At 41.2% G+C, this 19076-nt stretch overlaps 2 protein-coding genes across 5 annotated transcripts in view; one reads left to right on the top strand and one right to left on the bottom strand.

The window, feature by feature from the left end:
* Nucleotides 1–331: 331 nt before the first annotated feature.
* LOC135547616 (MOB-like protein phocein) lies at nt 332–15177 on the top strand. Of its 4 annotated transcripts, XM_064976774.1 has the most exons (8): nt 332–480; nt 2488–2643; nt 12403–12465; nt 12749–12849; nt 12944–13073; nt 13405–13484; nt 13561–13672; nt 14317–15177. In XM_064976774.1, exons 1-8 carry the CDS (start codon nt 478–480, stop codon nt 14446–14448), a joined length of 777 nt encoding a protein of 258 aa, XP_064832846.1. In that variant the 5' UTR covers nt 332–477; the 3' UTR covers nt 14449–15177. The 4 variants fall into 4 exon arrangements, with proteins under 4 accessions (XP_064832846.1, XP_064832845.1, XP_064832843.1 ...); XM_064976771.1 differs by lacking the exons at nt 332–480; nt 2488–2643 and adding an exon at nt 9389–9493; XM_064976772.1 differs by lacking the exons at nt 332–480; nt 2488–2643 and adding an exon at nt 9389–9493 and having other exon boundaries at nt 12749–12834.
* The window catches only part of LOC135547614 (raftlin-2-like), a 39351-nt gene continuing 34838 nt past the window's right edge, over nt 14564–19076 (bottom strand). The window contains exons 6-8 of the mRNA XM_064976769.1: nt 18611–18714; nt 17805–17883; nt 14564–16920 (exon numbers count right to left, since the gene is read on the bottom strand). Coding sequence (XP_064832841.1) covers nt 16714–16920; nt 17805–17883; nt 18611–18714 — 390 coding nt within the window. The 3' untranslated portion in view covers nt 14564–16713. The remainder of the gene's footprint in view (nt 16921–17804; nt 17884–18610; nt 18715–19076) is intronic.

Consider the following 19076-nt stretch of genomic DNA (forward strand, 5'->3'; position numbering starts at 1 on the left):
TTAATGGGCTATCTATGTACATACATAAGGTAAATTACTTTCTTTTGTGAGTTTATCGTGTAAAAAATGAACTTGTCACTGTAATGCTCGTTCCTGGGCACCCATATTCCAGAATGTACTATTGGAGAAAAAAAGAGGGGTCAAAGTTGGCACATTGTGCAACATTGCTGCGAATTGCAATCACATAAAACTCATGAAGCATTAGTTATAATTTCATCATAACTGTCCTGACGAGTCCCCCCTGCACAAGTGTGATCATTTTATGTTTGCACGTGTTACGACGTGGTTTTTGCGTTATGTAGAGGTTATGGAATATTCTGGAACGGAAACTGTCCGGGAACCGTAAAGAAAGACACGCATGCGCGTACCAGTTCTCGATATTTCCTCACGTGGAGTTTCCGCTTCAGCCTGTTAGATCCACACTCAAGAAAAAATCGGGGCTCAACATCACGAGGTTTCAACGACTATCACTTAAAGATGGTAAGGCATTCTTTCTCAAAACAATGTCACATAGCTAAGATATAATTTAGGATACTTAACGTTCTGCCACAAACAGACTTGCTAGCTAGCTAGCTAGCATAACGAGTTTCATAACGTTAGCAAACTAGCTAGCTAATTATGCCTTGTTTTCTCTCAGACAAGGTCAGACAGATGTTGCCATTTTCAGTGTTCGCACAAATAGTCGAGCTTGCTAGCACCACTGCATGAATACAGGATGAGATGAGTTTGGCAGCTTCACACTGCGCAAAGTACTTCAGACAATGTCAAGCGAGCTGCCATGCATGATTGTGCCGAAGCAGATCATTAACAGTTAAGACACCACTTGAAACATTCAATCTCCAATCGTTGGTTATTGGTGAAAATATACATCTGAATTTGGTATTGCTGGCGTTGTATGAATGAAGTGATGACACGTGACATGAACCATATTTTGCCTAAACTAATCTGAGGCCGCATGCTGTGTGGTTGATCCTTTGTGCACAAAACGTTCGCCATCAGTTTTATTTTTTTATATATTTTTTTAAAAATCTCATTTTACATTTCATTAATTGATCGATTCAGTTTTTCTGGTTCATCGTCGTGTCCTTGCACAACGACAATATGAAATACCGGCTCCTTCTCAACCACTTCTGGTTTACGTTGCTTCAGACGTTGTGATCCCATGTGCAACTGCGTCAGAGCATTTTAATTTGGTCCGGGCTATCCAGGGTCCTTGGGAGGTTAGGTAGGGTTTAGGGTATGGAAGTCCAGGATAGCACTGACCATTTTCATTTGATTATTAATTTCAACACTTGCTGCTTGTTTAAACATTTCAGACTCGCCTATATACTACAATAACTTAACTTTAGTATGCAACACAATTCCAAGTTGGAATACTGCCCATTACCCTAAATATGATAGACTGGGGGATCTGAAGCATGAGACAAATCAGTTACTGAAGAACAGACCTTGAATGTTTTCTCTGGAGGTTTGGGTCCTTGATACCACTATCTAGACCCCACAAAGCTTTCGTCGCCATGCGGGGGTGTGTCTTGCTGACTTGTTCTGGAATTTACTCCAACAGTCCCGCCATGATTAGTCTAAAAGATTATCTGTGGGTCAGGGTTCTGTCATTCACTGAGATCATGGTAAACATTGGCAGTACACCCACCCCCCACTGTTCATCCTCCACCTCCCCTGTTTCAGAGATGCCCTTCACTCAAGGTCAAAGATAAATTTGCTAGCAGACTGGCAGCTGGTGTTGCAAATCTTCTGTTTTGGTACCTTGCAATGTGCTGGCCACATAAAGAACCCACACTCTTCTTAGTAGTCTTAGTTTAAGCTTGAAGATCGTCCTACATCAGTATTCAAACAATTGCTTTCTTCATACCCGTCATTGGTGAATACAAAGGGTTTCTTTGTTGCCTTTGGCAGGCTCTACTCGGCAAATTGCATGGACACTGCAAGTTATCAAGGTCCATCCCTATGGATATTCCTCCCCCATTCTAATGTAATGAACCCTCTGATTTCCTGTTGCTGTTACAGAGGTCCGTATATGAGAGTACCACTAACCTGTAGTAAGTAGGTTTATGAATACCTAGTTGGTAACTTGACCAAACTTACCAAACCAAGAATTCTGGGAAGACGCCAAAGGTTTAAATGTACATATTCCACCAAAATGTCCTTATTTTCAGTGGCAGATGGCTACAACGTATCTCCTTTTGGCTATTTAAGGGGCCACTATGGGGGGCCCCTCCTGCTTTTGTTACTCAAGTCTTTACCAGTTCACACAATGGATCTCAGGCTCTACCTAGTGGCTATTTGAGGGTATGACCATTTGAATGCTAAGCACTCACTGTAGAAGAGTCCAAAACTCTTCAACTCTGATGTGCTATTTAGCTCAAATCAGTTGTAATGTTTTTTTTGTTTTGTTTTTTTAAGTTAGATTGCAATGTTTTGTTTGTACATTGTCTCTGTCAAATTAAATACTTCCCCTTCGTCTTATAGGCTTTCAGGAAATTCCTTCCCATGTTTGACCGGGTGCTGGTGGAGCGTCTGGCTGCAGAGACTATGTCGAAGGGGGGCATTATGCTGCCAGAGAAGGCCCAGGGCAAGGTGCTGCAGGCCACAGTGGTGGCAGTGGGACCAGGCTCCACCAACCAGGTAACTTACTGCTCCTGTTTCACTCTCTCCGGCTAAACAATAGCTTATGGCTGTGCTGTCGAATCAACTGCACACCAGACAGACAAGCCAGTTAGTCAGATTTCAATGTAAGGAGATTAGAATTGTTTATCTTCATGGACCACATTGTTACAATATAGTAATCTTTTGATGTGAGAGCTTGCTGCTCTGGCTTGTGGCCATAGAGAGAGATAGCTAGAGGATGCATATTTATATCTGTGCCATTATAGCATCTGACCGCATGGGCAGTGCCATTGGGGCTACTATTCATTGGAAACCCCACCCAGTTGACTACTTTAAAATGGTGCAAGCCCCTCAATGGTGCTGTCCATGCAAAAATGGCTTTTGGCCACTAGAGGCTTCTATCATTCTCTATGGTTGTGTCTAAATGTGTTGTCTACTGATCCCATTCAGAAAGGATATCTGACACCCATGAGTGTCAAAATTGGAGAGAAGGTCCTTCTGCCAGAGTACGGAGGAACTAAAGTTCACCTGGAAGACAAGGTATGTCTGAAAATGTTATCTATAAAATATCGTACTTATCTGATACAATGATTAGTTGTGGGAGTAATCTACATGTCGTAATTATTTATATTCTAATGAACCACAGTAAAAGCAATTGATTCTTCTAATTGTCTATTCAATTTCCACATTTGTCTTTCAGGAATACTTCCTGTTCCGTGACGCTGACATCCTTGGCAAATATGTAGAATAATCCTTTTTGCTGTACAACCTCCATTCATCCTAATATAGGTTGCCTCGTTTATGTTTCTTATGTTATTCAATTGTAAATAATTCTGATCATGTTTTGTTACAATAATAAAGTTAACTATTGAATCTAGATGTGTTTCCTCTTTCATACTCCTGCCAAGCAGATATTCTATATGTGCGAGTGGGGACACTTCATGCTGAGGAGTGAGTTTGACAGATATAAAAAGTTGAATATGCATGAACTTTCCACAAATCAGATCTGCATAAGAAGTACCAATTGATTAGCAACTGGTTTTGGTAAATGGAAAAGTTCTTCCACTCCTGCAATACACTTGTTCCATGAAATTAAAGATTCCTTTCAAATCAGGGTTGAGCAACTACTTCTATTACTGTAGATACATATTCTATATACAGCAGCTTCGGAAAGTATTCAGACCCCTGGACTATTTCCACATTATGTTACAGCCTTAATCTGAAATCGATTGAGTAAACAAAATGGTGTAGGAAAAAACAATCTACACACAATGACAAAGTCAATTCAGGTTTTTAGAAATTCAGACCCTTTACTCAGTACTTTCTTGAAGCAACTTTGGCAGTGATTTACTAGAGGTCAACCGATTAATCGGAATGGCTTTTTTTTTTTTTTACACCTTTAATTTAACTAGGCAATTCAGTGAAGAACACATACTTATTTTCAATGACGGCCTAGGAAAGGTGGGTTAAATGCCTTGTTCAGGGGCAGAACGGAATTTTTTACCTTGTCAGCTAGGGGATTTGTTTTTGCAACCTTCTGGTTACTCGTCCAACGCTCTAACCACCTGCCTTACATTGCACTCCACGAGGAGCCTGCATGGCAGGCTGACTACCTGTCATGCAAGAAGCCAAGGTAAGTTGCTAGCTAGCATTAAACTTATCTTAAAACAATCTTAACATAATCACTAATTAACTACACATGGTTGATATTACTTGTTTATCTAGCATGTCCTGCGTTGCATGTAAATCGATGCGGTGCCTGTTCATTTCTCATCGAATCACAGCCTACTTCGCCAAACTGGTGATGATTTAGCACTGTCGTTGCACCAAAGCTAACCATAAACATCAATGCCTTTCTTTAAAATCAGTACACAAGTCTATTTTTAAGCCTGCATATTTAGTTAATATTGCCTACTAAAAATAATTTCTTATAATTCGGGAAGTTGTGTCACTTCTCTTGCGTTCCGTGCAAGCAGTCAGGGTATATGCAGCAGTTTGGGCCGGCTGGCTCGTTGCGAACAGTGAAGTCCATTTATTCCTAACAAAGACCGTAATTAATTTGCCAGAATTGTTCATAATTATAACATAACATTGAATGTTGTAACAGTAATATTTAGACTTAGGGATGCCACCCGTTAGATAAAATACGGAATGGTTCCGTATTTCACTGAAAAAAATAAACGTTTTGTTTTCGAAATTATAGTTTCCAGATTTGACCATATTAATGACCTAAGGCTTGTATTTCTGTGTGTTATGTTATAATTAAGTCTATGATTTGATAGAGCAGTCTGACTGAGCGATGGTAGGCAGCAGCAGGTTCGTAAGCATTCATTCAAACAGCACTTTTGTGCGTTTTGCCAGCAGCTCTTCGCTGTGCTTCAAGTACTGAGCTGTTCATGACTTCAAGCCTATCAACTCCCGAGATTAGGCTGGTGTAACCGATGTGAAATGGCTAGCTAGGTAGTGGGGTGCGCGCTAATAGCGTTTCAATCAGTGACATCACTCGCTGAGACTTGGAGAATTGTTCCCCTTGCTCTGCAAGGGCCGCGGCTTTTGTGGAGCGATGGGTAACGATGCTTCAAGGGTGGCTGTTGTCGATGTGTTCCTGGTTCGAGCCCAGGTAGTGGCGAGGAGAGGGGACGTAAGCTATACTGTTACACTGGCAATACTAAAGTGCCTATAAGAACATCCAATAGTCAAAGGTATATGAAATACAAATGGTATAGAGAGAAATAGTCCTATAAATACTATAACTACAACCTAACCTCTTACCTGGGAATATTGAAGACTCATGTAAAAAGGAACCTCCAGCTTTCATATGTTCTCATTTTCTGAGCAAGGAATTTAAAGGTTAGCTTTTTTTTTTTACATGGCACATATTGCACTTTTACTTTCTTCTCCAACACTTTGTTTTTGCATTATTTAAACCAAATTTAACATGTTTCATTATTTATTTGAGGCTAAATTGATTTAATTGATGTATTATATTAAGGTAAAAGAAAAGTGTTCATACAGTATTGTTGTAATTGTCATTATTACAAATAAATAAATTGGACGATTAATCCGTCGACATTTTTTGGTCCTCCAAGAATCGGTATCGGCGTTGAAAATTCATAAATCGGTCGACCTCTAGTGATTACAGCTTTTTACACCTGTATTTGGAGTTTTTCCCATTCTTCTCTGCAGATCCTCTCAAGCTCTGTCAGTTTGGATGGGGAACGTTGCTGCACAGGTATTTTCAGGTCTCTCCAGAGATGTTCAATCTGATTCAAGTCCAGGCTCTGGCTGGGCCACTCAAGGACATGCAGAGACTTGTTCCAAAGCCACTCCTGTGTTGTTTTTGGATGTATGCTTAGGGTCCTTGTCCTGTTTGAAGGTGAACCTTAGGACCTCAGACTGGGGCTGAGCGCTTTGGAGCAGCTTTTCATCAAGGATCTCTGTACTTTGCTCCGTTCATCTTTCCCTCGATCCTGACTAATCTCCCAGTCCCTGCCTCTGGAAAAATATCCCCACAGCATGTTGCCACCACCATGCTTCATCGTAGGGATGGTGCCAGGTTTCCTCCAGGCATGACGCTTGGCATTCAATCTTGATCTCATCAGACTAGAGAACATTGTTTCTCATGGTACGAGTCCTTTAGGTACTGTCATGTCTTTGGCTATGCCGGATTAAGTGATATGACATGCTATTCTATAAAATAATTTCTCTGTAATTAATATTACCTGATTGAGCTAATCATGTAAATGTAATTAACTAGAGAGTCGGGGCACCACAAAATAATATTTATAGAGCTGTTATCTTCCGAATAAACTCTTAAAGACCTAGTAATATTTTACATCAATAGCAGTCAATATTAATCGTCACCTTAATTCAGTCTAATCTGAAAGTTGTAAATTCTTGGTTATCTGCACGAAACCTGGCTAACAAGTTGAATCAGCAATACAAAATTGGGTTGAATTATTTATTTACTAAATACCTAACTAATCACACAGAATTACACATACACATTATTAATCATAACTTGATTACAAATTACATCATAAAGGAAAATGTCCCTAGCGGGCGGAACAGATATGACAGCTGGTTACACAAAAGAAAAGGTCTGGGTTTGAGTGAAAGAGCGGGAAGACTGAGAGACACAGGAAGAAGCTGTGCTATCGTAAATACAGTATCTTATGCATTCTAAATTACCGCCCATTTGGAAAAGAAAAATGCAATAAATATTTACTCTGAGCTGCGCTTTGGTAGGTTGGTGGTAGATGGAAGGCCGTGTTGCCCAACCGAGTCCTGTGTCCTTTGAAGAATGTCTCTGCTGGTAAGTTGTAGTAACGTCGTTGAGCGGTAGACGGGATACTCTGTCTGTTCCTTCCGAGCCTGCATTTGCAGCTGTTGTTGCTAACTCAACAGCTAGGAGGTATCAATTCTGTAGTGAATAAGAGTTCAAAGTTAATACCATTCGTAACCAAAGCTCACACTGATGTTGGCTTCCTTCTGTAGTTATTATCTGAACCATTTTGACATCGGACGTCGTCCTCACATCCTCGGAACAGGAGGTTATATTGTCATCAAGGCTTTATATAGGAAGGGAGAGAAGGGAGGGTTTGACAAGATTTATAGCCCATGTCCCTTCACAGGGGCAGGCCACTGATTGAGCAGAGCCCTACCTTATGAAAACCCAAATCTCACATTTTAGAAGCTAAAATCACATCATGAATAATTTCATATTCAAACATTTAAATTTAACAATTCCATGTGAATCCGATAACTCTGATGTGTAGACTTTCCACTGTAGAGTTTGTCATCTTATCATTGATGAGAATGTCTCAGATGACAACCAAACTGACATCATATTCATGAAGTACCAACGCATAGGCCTGCTCTAGGAAGAGTCTTGGTTGGAGTCCATTCCAACCAAGACTTGGCACTCCCCCATTCTAATCGACGGGGCTGTAGTGGAGCAATTTGAGAGCTTCAAGTTCCTTGGCGTCCACATCACCAACAAACTAACATGGTCCAAGCACACCAAGACAGTTGTGAAGAGGGAACTGCAAAACCTATTCCCCCTCAGGAGACTGAAAAGATTTGGCATAGATCCTCAAAAGGTTCTACAGCTGCACCATCGAGAGCATCCTGAGGGGTTGCATCACTGCCTGGTATGGCAACTGCTCGGTTATTCTTATCTGACTTTTTTAGGGATTTTCTTAACTGCATTGTTAAGGGCTCGTAAGTAAGCATTTCACTGTAAGGAGAGTTGTATTGTATTCGGCACATGTGACAAATAAAATTTGATTTGGTGGTTCCAAACTTCTTCAATTTAAGAATGATTGAGGTCACAGTGTTATTGGTGACCTTCAATGCTGCAGAACATTTTTGGTGCCCTTCCCCTGATCTGTGCCTCGACACAATCCTGTCTCGGAGCTCTACGGACAATTCCTTCAACCTCATGGCTTGGTTTTTGGCCAGAAATGCACTGTTGACTGTGGGACCTTTTATATACAGGTGTGTGGCTTTCCAAATCATGTCCAATTAATTGAATTTACCACAGGTGGACTCCAATCAAGTTGTAAAAACATATCAGGGATGATCAATGGAAACAGGACGCACCTGAGCTCAATTTCGAGTCTCATAGCAAAGGGTCTGAATACTTCTGTAAATAAGGTATTTCAGTTTTTTATTTTTAATAAATGTACAAAAATTTCAAAAGCTGTTTTTGCTTTGTCATTATGGGGTATTGTGTGTAGATTGAGTAAAACATATTTAATTGATTGTAGATTAAGGCTGTAACATAACAAAATGTGTAAAAAAGTGTGTGTGAGTGTTGGGCCAGTAACCAAAAGGTTGCTGGATCAAATCACCAAGCTGACAAGGTAAAAATATGTAGTTCTGCCTCTGAACAAGACAGTTAACCCACTGTTCCCAGGTAGGGGGTCATTGTAAATAAGAAGTTGTACTTAACTGACATGCCACGTGTCAGTGTGATATATATATATATATATATCTCTGGAGGAATGCAGTGGTGTAAAGTACTTAAGTAAAAATACTGTACATGAGTCAATGAGTCAATTTGAGGTAACTGTACTTTACTCTTTCACCCACCGTGAAATCACAAATGGATCAGCCAAAATACAAGAGTCCACTTTTTCCATAAACTTCACTCATCTCTATCCTGACCCTCGGTGCATACCTCGGTGTCTGATAACTTCACCCTCATTCACTTCCATTTCTCCTCCTGTCTTCATCTCCCTCTCCTTACACTTTCTTCCCTTCTTCTTTATCAAACCATCTCCCTTTTCCACCATTCTTATCCGACTCAAGCATACCCTCTTCTTCCCTCTCTTTGACCTTCTCTCCACATCCCTCCTCCGTTTTCCAAGTACACGTCTCTGATAATACTGCACTTCTTACCACCATCTCGTTCCCGCCTTCTCCAGGGACTTCCCTTCAACTTCTGATTGCAATCTGGAGTGTGCATCTGGCTATCCGTAAAATGTTAACATAAGAAATAGTGCCGTCTGGTTTGTTTAATATGATTTTTAAATGATTTTTACTTTTGATACTTAAGTAAATTTAAAAACTAAATACGTTTAGACTTTTACTCAAGTTGTATTTTAACGGGCGAATTTCACTTTTACTTAGTCATTTTCTATTAAAGGGAGCTTTACTTTTACTCAAGCATGATAATTGTGTACTTCTTCCATCACTTGAGGAATGTCCACTGCTTGGAAGCCTTGCAACTCCCTGTCCGCGCCCCTGGTCACCCACAAGTCAGTAAATGTGCGCATCATTTGCATCCGGGCATTCTGTCGAGATGGTCATGGCGGAGGGTACTGCAGTTCTGAGGAGGAATCGGCCTGGAACCAAGGCGAAGGTATGTTTCCACAAAGCGGAATACGATGGCATATGGTAAAGAGACCAATGGTGACCACGGTGGTCTTACAGGAACAGAGAATTTCATTCAGATTTGGGGTTTTGAGTCGTTTCTCTGAACGGTTAGCTCGGAGTTGTCTTTCCGGAAAATAGAAAGAGTCGGGCTTGCAACTGGGTAGCGTTAGCTAACGCTAACTAGGCTAGCTAAAAACGACCACAGATAATTTGAGACTTGCTAGGTAGTTAGACTTTAAAACAATGAAATATAAACACCATCTGAAAACCACTTTACTGTTGATAGATAGCGAACTAGTAGCTAACCTAGTTTAAGTTAGCTAGATATCTAAGTTAGATAACAGCTGTAATTGTTGACATATTAGCTAGCCACCGTTTAACTGTTAGCGAGCTATTTTGACATGGCTAACTGTTCATGAGCTGTAGTCTTCAGCTACTGTACTTTAGCTAGCTGGCTAACGTTATATTATTTTCCATCAACTAGCTATCAAGCCAAGTAACGGTAATTATTTGTGTAATTATACGTGTCCCCAATGTAGTTAGCTAGTTTACCAGTAACTGTAAACGTAGCTAGCTAAATACTGTATATTGTTTATTTATTAGGATCACCATTACTACTCTTCCTGAGGTCCAAACAATTAGCTACATCACAACAAAACGCAACAGCCTACATAATAAATAAAACATATCATGCGATACATTATTACTTTATTATGCAAATATACAATATTGACGAGTCGGTGTCGTTTAAGATTAGGGAGGATTTTAACTTTTTTTATGAGCATGTCCTTATTTATATGACAACATATTGGATATTCATATTCCATTCACCCAGCTCAATGTAACCTCGATAGTTTTAGCTATGTTACTACACATTATACTTAAATTTTCCCTATACCCATCATCATGTTTCTACAATCTAGACTGTGAATGAAAGTTTACAACAGGTGCACAGGTCAAGAGAAAATTGAGTAATCAAGGTGACAGTGACACATTTAATACGGCCTTGCGTGACACATTTAATACCTCCTTTGCACACACTTGCCTGCATCTAGATCTAGGGTGTAGTCATTAGTGTAAACGAGAGATTCTATTGGACAAATATATTTATCCCCGTTCTGTTTGCTTCCATTTAATAAACGTTTTTCAACAGAATCTGCAGAATAAATACATCCCTGAACACACGTGAACACAGTTAACATTCATAGCAGCCACATACAAACAGCATGATTACTTTTCTAGTTGTATTCCTTCTCGCATCTCCATGCTCTCTTCCTCTCGCATTTTCCCTTCGCTTGTGAACTTCAGTGCACCTTTCCAAACCAAACCTTCATATCATAATTGCTAACTGTTACACACAGCCTACATCGTTGGCACCATATTAGCTAATATCATAGCCAACAAAACTCTACAACTAACACGTTAGTAAATCCGCTACAATCATGCAGTACAGTCAGCAGGCAGTTTAGCAGTTACACCGGCAGGCTCTGGTGTCAATTCATAAACCGAAAGCTTACCTTGACTTAGTTCCAGTTTTGGATAGCCATAGCATTCCTCTTTGTTTGAGCCAGGTGTTTGAGTAGGCTAAGAAAGCGAGAGAGAAAAATACAAGAAATATAGCTAGCTCTCTCTCTTGCTTCTCCTTCATTTTCGAAGGAATTAATTTGTTCAAAACTTCAACTATTGTCTTTCTCTCTTTGAGTCACAACTACTCACCACATTTTATACACTGCAGTGCTCGCTAACTAGCTTATGTTTTCAGTACTAGATTCATTCTCAGATCCTTTGATTGAGTGGACAGCATGTCAGTTAATGCTGCAAGAGCTCTGGTAGGTTGGAGGACCCCGGGGGACGGCACACACTTTTTATATAGTTTTCATCCTTATGTTACACACACAGTCACTCCTCTGTGTTAATGATTCATCCCCTTGGGCATTTAGCCACCATTTTCTTTTTGCCTTGAACTTATTTCAGCTTGGTTTCCATTTTCTTGTTCGCACAGAGTTTAGGGAATATATTCTATTTGTGGCGTAACCATAGCAATGATACAAAAAGAAACGGACACGCATACTCCTAATGCAGGTACATGTCTAATGGTGCTTTTAGTAATACACACCTATGCTCCTAATGCACATCTAATGAACCTCACGGGACTGGGTAATGGCTTCCCTTATCCTAATGACCTATTGATTATTGGTTTCCCTTAGCCTTATGACCCAGACACACATGCCTTCCCTTAACCTAATGACCTATTGATTAATGGCTTCAGAGTGCACGTCTAATGGCCCAGACACGTATGGCTTGTGTTGATTCTACTTACTACTCTGAGATGTATAATGTGCACATATGTACTGGAAAATTCCCAATATCCTCCACCTACACCATGGTGCTAACCTACAGAGTGCTGTTGAGGATACTGTAGACCTTCATAGCAAAACAGTGTTTTAATAAATTATTTGGTGACGTGAATATATGTTTCTCAAGTTTTAATGTCACATGCACAAGTACAGTGAAATGCCTTTCTTGCAAACTATTTAGCATTGTTTTATCAAAAAAATGTTTCACAAAAAAAATATGAAATTCCCCCTCCACTGATATAAAAGTATTTTTACAGTGTGTGTCTTCACAATCCGTGTTGTGAGGTGTTGTTTTTATGTTTTTTTTTTTACATCTGATTTTACTGCACACTTGAGTTACTTGATGTGGAAGAGTTCTGTGTAGTTATCTCTCTATGTAGTCTGAATTTCCCAGAGTCTGTTCTGGACTTGGGAACTGTGAAGAGACCATCTGTCTAGTTAGATGAAATATGAAAGGCTGAGAGATGACACTATTTTGCCCTTTGAGCCATAGCCACACATGCACTGAATATGATTATCGCTCCCTCTCTCACTGCAGGATTTCTACAACTGGCCAGATGAATCCTTTGAAGAGATGGACAGCACGCTGGCTGTACAACAGGTGTGGTTGATTTAGCTAGTGGCGCATGACTGGAGTCCATTTTGAGCTTCAAGTGTCATAATTGCAGAATGCTGTTTGTAGCTGTCAAGTGCCAAGCCTGACGCTGACATGATGTGCTTTATTTTAAGATGGCTGCCTAAGATGCTTCGTAGGTTATCTATTAATGGTTGATTATTGTGATCATTGTCACCCATGTCAGAACCTATTTCTTTTAGCTAGCTAGGAGGATGAGGGCAAGATGTTTTGATCACTAACCTCGGCACTTCCCCTGTCCCTCGTTCAGTACATTCAGCAGAACATCCGGTCAGACTGCTCCGGTATTGATAAGATCCTGGAGCCACCGGAAGGACAGGACGAAGGGGTGTGGAAGTACGAGCACCTCCGGTACAGTAGCTGCACGACACACTGAGGTCAAAAACCTTACTCTGTGCGGGTGTGTTGACCCAGTCTGTGTCTACCTTTCTCCCATCTAATACAGGCAATTTTGTCTGGAGCTGAATGGACTCGCTGTGAAACTGCAGAGCGAGTGCCACCCAGACACCTGCACCCAGATGACAGCCACAGAACAGTGGATATTCCTGTGTGCTGCACACAAGACCCCCAAAGAGGTGAGTGTTACTAAAATCAGGATGAAGAACGATTGTCCATGTACACTTATAATCTCCACCCCTCAGAGCCTGGTTTCTCTCTAGGTTTCTTCCTAGAGAGGAGCCTTTCTAGGGAGTTTTTCCTACCCACTGTGCTTCTGCATTGCTTGCTCTTTGGGATTTTAGGCTGGTTTCTGTATAAGCACTTTAGGACAGCTGCTGGTGTAAAAAGAGCTTTATAAAATACATTTGATTTAATTCAATTCACTCAGGATTAAATTTTTCAGCTCAGCCTGCAATGCACTATTTTGTATTTAGGATGCATGTACATTGCCTGTGCTTGGATCCACAGTGCCCTGCCATTGACTACACCAGGCACACGCTGGACGGAGCTGCCTGCCTTCTCAACAGCAACAAGTATTTCCCCAGCCGGTGAGCACTCACACACACACTATGTAAAGGAGTGCTTTGGTTCCCCACTCATACGCTTTCAATCTCCCCTCCCCAGTGTGAGCATCAAGGAGTCCTCAGTGGCCAAGCTGGGTTCTGTGTGTCGCCGGATCTATAGGATATTCTCCCATGCTTACTTCCACCATCGGCAGATATTTGACAAGTATGAGGTAAGTTGAAGGTTCACACTTTCCAAATAGACTTGGCAGTGAAGTATGATTTGGACTCTTCATACCAATTGCAAATGACAGTAAAGCTTTATTGGGACATTCATTACTTGTTTGAATTAGAACATATAATGCACTTATCCACACCACAGGTGCAACCGATTGAGCAGGGAATTAGTGATGACCAACTCCTTTATTCTCTGCATGTGGCCAACCAGCTATGAACATATTCCATCTTGTAGTAGTCCCATGTTAAGCCAACAGGTGGCACTACAGACTTAGACAATAGGGAAACACTGGACTGATATATTGTCTACCGGAGCTGAATTGTCTGGGACCTGTGCATGTCCATAATGGCCACTTCATGGTCTACTGTACTCATGCCCTGTGGAGTTCAGCCATGTAATGACTCCAAGCAGACTGAAGCTATGGCTCTACATACAACAGTTAGTTCTGATTAGCTGCGTTCTAGACATGATTTACTTCATGACAAATCACGGCTGTGACAGTATGGCTTCATAGTAAATGGTCAGTCAGCCTCTAAACTAGTGCATCAGACCTCAGATCGCATCAACTCATCCTCTTGTTTAGGGGTTGAGGCTGTTTCTGGACAGGGCCCAACTCTCATCCTCTTTCCTTCCCTGTAGAACGAGACCTTTCTGTGCCATCGGTTCACGCGCTTCGTGATGAAGTACAACCTGATGTCCAAGGACAACCTGATTGTTCCTATCCTGGAGGAGGAGGTCCAGAACACCTCAGCTGGGGAGAGCGAGGCCTGAGAGGAGAGCTGCACACAGGAGACCAGATGTGAGTTCAAATACTAGTATTCAAATACTGCTTGATTGAGCTTGCCTGTTGCAATGAAACCAATGAGTCCCACCCACCTGGTACTCCAGGCAGGCTAAAGCAAACAAAGTATTTGAAGAGATTTCAGATAGTATTTGAACCCATGTCTGATGCAGCTACACACTAGCCAGACCCACTACTGTGGGGAATGTTACTTTAACCTTTTGAGCAGCTAGATTTACTAACCATAATGTGTTGATGGCAAAGGCACACCTTTATGGGCTCCCTGTATATAACCCCTGCTGCCCCCCCCCATCATGTGTTTGCTGGTGCTTTGCTTTCTCCGCGTTGCTTTTGTTCTCTCTCATTGAATTCCAAATAGACTCCTTGCCACTCCTGTAGATCTGAGGCTTGGATAGCTGGAAGAATATGCAGACATTTCCAGGAAACCCATTTGGAGGCAAGATGAAGCTATGACCATAATGCTTCTCTGTATCCAATCTTCTCTAGTTTACAGGTGTACCTAGGGTTTAGAGATGCTAGGGGTCCATTTGTGGTTCAGAAGCCCTCTATGCTTGTGTTGCTCTGAGTACACACCGCTCTCATCATTAAGTTATTATGTGGGAGGAGTCTTGTCTATCCGTCCCACTTTTATTTTCCTTTAAATAATTACATTTTGTTACTGTCGACATTTGTCTTAATAAAAAAAACTATTACCCCTTTGTTGACTCCCCAAAAATCCCTTTATGTATAATTTGGCCCCATCTGTTATGACTTTATTTTAAAACATTCAGCTTGTAAAAGTCATGGGAACATTTGAGGTGTACACCTCTCAACACCTGGATGAAGAAGGCAGATGTGGGGCCACTGCTGGAAACGTCAAGAATGAACTTGTCCTGTCCATGGCCTCTCCTATTTCACCTAGTGCTTTAAAAGTAAATAATTGGTCAGTAAATGTGAGGAAATCATGGGCATGTGTTTTTCTAAAGTGGACACAGCTGAATAAGGAGAAAAACACTGATGACAAAAGGAAGCAAAATATTACAAATTCTCAAATGAAAACACTGATTTCTTTCACCATCCCCAAAACAAGGATTGTATAATTACAAATGTCCATCATTGTGGTGTTCTCTTACACAAATACCATCTCCCTTAGTAACACAATAGGGCCTTTGTCTGAGGAAAGGAATCACTGGGCAGAATGAAAACAATTGAGGCCTGATAACCAGTACCATAAAATAACTACCAGCTGTTTCTAATGACAATAAGTGCAGGAATAGAATCTGATGCCAATGAATAAAAAATGCACACTAATGATGACATCCTGAACAGATCAGTGAACAATAGATTTAAGCACCAATCAGACAATACATGTATAGCCCTAATGTACATATCTAGAGAAGGTTCAGTATGTTATCAATTCATTCCCAGGCAACCCTGTGGCTTGGCAGTCTTATGTGGAAATAAAACTCACCCATGCAATTACTGTACAGATAATCTTCTCTAGGCCTGAACTCAAACACCCCTAGTTTGACAACTATCACAGGAAGATGTCTGTTTGAATAATATTGCTGAATGCTGCAAGGCCCTGGACAGTAGCACCAACACACAGCGAGCGTGTATTTGTCCACCTGGTACGTTTCCATCCAGCTGGGTGTGTTTGAGACAACAGGGGAGAGGAGCTGGTGGCAGGAAAGGGAATACCTAGTCAGCTGCACTACAATGTATTCAACCCAATGTAGCTGTGCTTCTGGCCCGTGTCACCATGTGCCAGAGTAGGTGTGATGTTACACGTCAGAGGATGAGAAAGTTGTATTGAACCGAGGTGTTGGCAGTTCTTGGGGAGGGGGTCCCAAAACATGGGGACACGTTCCAACAACCAGGTGTGTAGTTGGTCAGAGTTCAATCCAGTGGTCTGTGTTTGTCTGCATGGAAGCTTCTTCCTGGTTCCCCCGGTCATTGTGGAGATGTCCTGTGCTTTCTGCTGGTCACAGTTGTGTGAATGTGTGTTCTTTCTCATATGAAAAAGGTGCTGTGTGAACGGTGAGATGTGTGAATCTGGACTGTTAAGTGCATATGTGTGAGGGTACGAACAAAGGTGTCTCGACAGCTTGCTTTTCCCAACAAAATGTATAAAAATAACACTTCATCATTTTAAAAAACAGTGCCAAGTTTTGCTTTTCTAATCTTTTCTAGTCTTCTTGGTTAGGGAAGCGATTAGAGGATAGATGGGGGTGTATATGTGTCCAATTCAGGGGTCACATGCAGGTCACCTCTGCTGCCCCGTCATCATGCTCGAAGCCCCCCTCTAGGTGGGACAGGGTGCTGGGGTACCCCCCTCCGAAGACAGGGAAACCCCCGATACCCCCAGCGGTGGGGGACAACTCCACATTGGGGGGTGTTAGGGGGCTGTCCACACCTCGACTCACAGAGCGAGTGGACACGTCGCTCTGAATGGACCCGGCCTTGGAGAGGACAGAGAGGGTAGGATAAGAGGAAGAGTCATGTGTCTGATGGTGACTATGCAGTAACGCTAAACATTATGCAAATAAGTCACAGGTCATTCAAATATCTAGTAAAAGCAACATGCAGATGTGTAACGGCAACTAGCTTTCAGTCTCACTTCAGAATTAGACATTTCGAAGTTGAGTGTTTTAAGGTTAAATTCAGGCATTATAGTGTAGCAATTTAAAACCTCTTAAGGATCTCTACAGCTCGGTGTCCCACCCTCGGGGACGGTTGAGCTGAAGTGAGTTAATGTGATTAGCATGACGTAAGTAACCAGGACATAAACTAATCTAACTGCACTGTCCAATTTACCGTAGCTATTAGTGAAATAATACCATGCTATTATTTGAGGAGAGTGCACAGTTATGAACTTAGTTATTAATAAACCAATTACGCACATTTGGGCAGTGTTGATACATTTTGAACAGAAATGCGATGGTTCATTGGATCAGTGTATTACTTTGCACATACACTGCTGCCATTTGGTGGCAAATATATATTGTGCCTGGGCTTGCATTTCGAAGATAACAACAACAAGTGTTTCTTTATCCTTTACCAGATCTGATGTGTTATTCTCCTACATTCATTTCACATTTCCACAAACTTCAAAGTGTTTGCAAGAATATGCATATCCTTGCTTCAGGTAGTTAGATTTGGGTATGTTATTTTAGGCAAACATTTAATAAAGGGTCAGATCCTTATTAATACAATTAATTGATTTGTATGATAATGCTACATCTCACTTTGCTTTCATTTTCCACTTCCCTTTATCATATTAAAAAATCCACATAGAACAAAAACACTACAACAGGAAAGCTGCTAACTGAAACCAAGCCCTCACATGGTTCCTCTGTGGTATTGAAGAGGTCTTGATTGGTCTCTGTAGGAACACCACATGCTTGGTTGCCAGGTTACCATCACTAGACAAAACACAACATTACAAACGTTTATGAAGGAAAACAGTCATAAGTGATGACCCGGGCTACAAAATTGACGTGTTTGTTCTGGACCATCAGGCAGTGGTGTAAATTAAGTGAACATATTTAAAGTACTACTTAAGGAGATTTCTGGGGTATCTGTACTTTACTATTTATATTTGACAACTTTTACTTCACTACATTTCTAAAGAAAATTACATAATGTATGGAGTAAAACGTTTCCTTGACACCCAAATGTACTCATTACATTTTGAATGCTTAGCAGGACAAAAAAAATGATCAAATTCACACACTTATCAAGAGAACATCCCTGGTCATCCCTACTGCCTTTGAAGGACTCACTAAACACATGCTAAGTTTGTAAATGATGTCTTGAGTGTTGGAGTGTGCCTCTGGCTATCCCTAAATTAAATTGTCTGGTTTGCTTAATATAAGGAATTTGAAATTATTTAGTATATTTGAAACTAAATACTTGTAGACTTTTACTCAAGTTGTATTTTACTGGGTGACTTTTACTTGAGTCATTTTCTATTGAGGTATCTTTACTTTTACTCAAGAATGAAAATTGGGTACTTTTCCCTCCACTGCCATCAGACAACACACAAAACATTTAAATGCAATGTCAGGTTCATCACTTGAGTACAGAGACTTGAGCCAAGACTGGTCCAACAACATTAATATCAAAATGTCCATCAATTACGTGTGTTACCTGTCATGGCGGATGATATGTGTGGGCAGGACACAGGTGAGCAGCCAGCCGAACTCAGCCAGTGTGTGAAGGAGTGGCCCGTAATCTGTCTTCACATCAGAACCCTACACAGCACAACAATGTTGTCACACACTGTATAGAGGTAATTGTTAAATGTTTTCTACACTTGTTTATCCATCTTCTTGTGTTAGGGTTGCTGACACACAAACATCTCCACCCCCCACAGATATGATGCTAATCCTTCCCACACACGATGCAAATCTCCCCCAACACAGACACAACGCTAATTCCCACACACACACACAAGATGCTAATCTCTCCCCCACACATACACGGTGCTAATCTCTCCCCCCACACACACGTAATGCCAACCTCTCTCTCCCTACAGGATATTCCCTAGGGAATACCTACTGCAACACATTTACCTGTCCTCACTGACTGACCCACGCATGCGCACACACACACT

This window comes from Oncorhynchus masou, chromosome 10, assembly GCF_036934945.1.
Source record: "Oncorhynchus masou masou isolate Uvic2021 chromosome 10, UVic_Omas_1.1, whole genome shotgun sequence".
Lineage (NCBI taxonomy): Eukaryota > Metazoa > Chordata > Actinopteri > Salmoniformes > Salmonidae > Oncorhynchus > Oncorhynchus masou.

Excerpts from the sequence above, each read along its gene's own strand:
- LOC135547616 (XM_064976774.1), top strand. Across the intron at positions 2,644-12,402 it reads GACCAGGCTCCACCAACCAG|GATTTCTACAACTGGCCAGA; the intron begins GTAACTTACTGC and ends CTCTCACTGCAG. Across the intron at positions 13,485-13,560 it reads AACAAGTATTTCCCCAGCCG|TGTGAGCATCAAGGAGTCCT; the intron begins GTGAGCACTCAC and ends TCCCCTCCCCAG.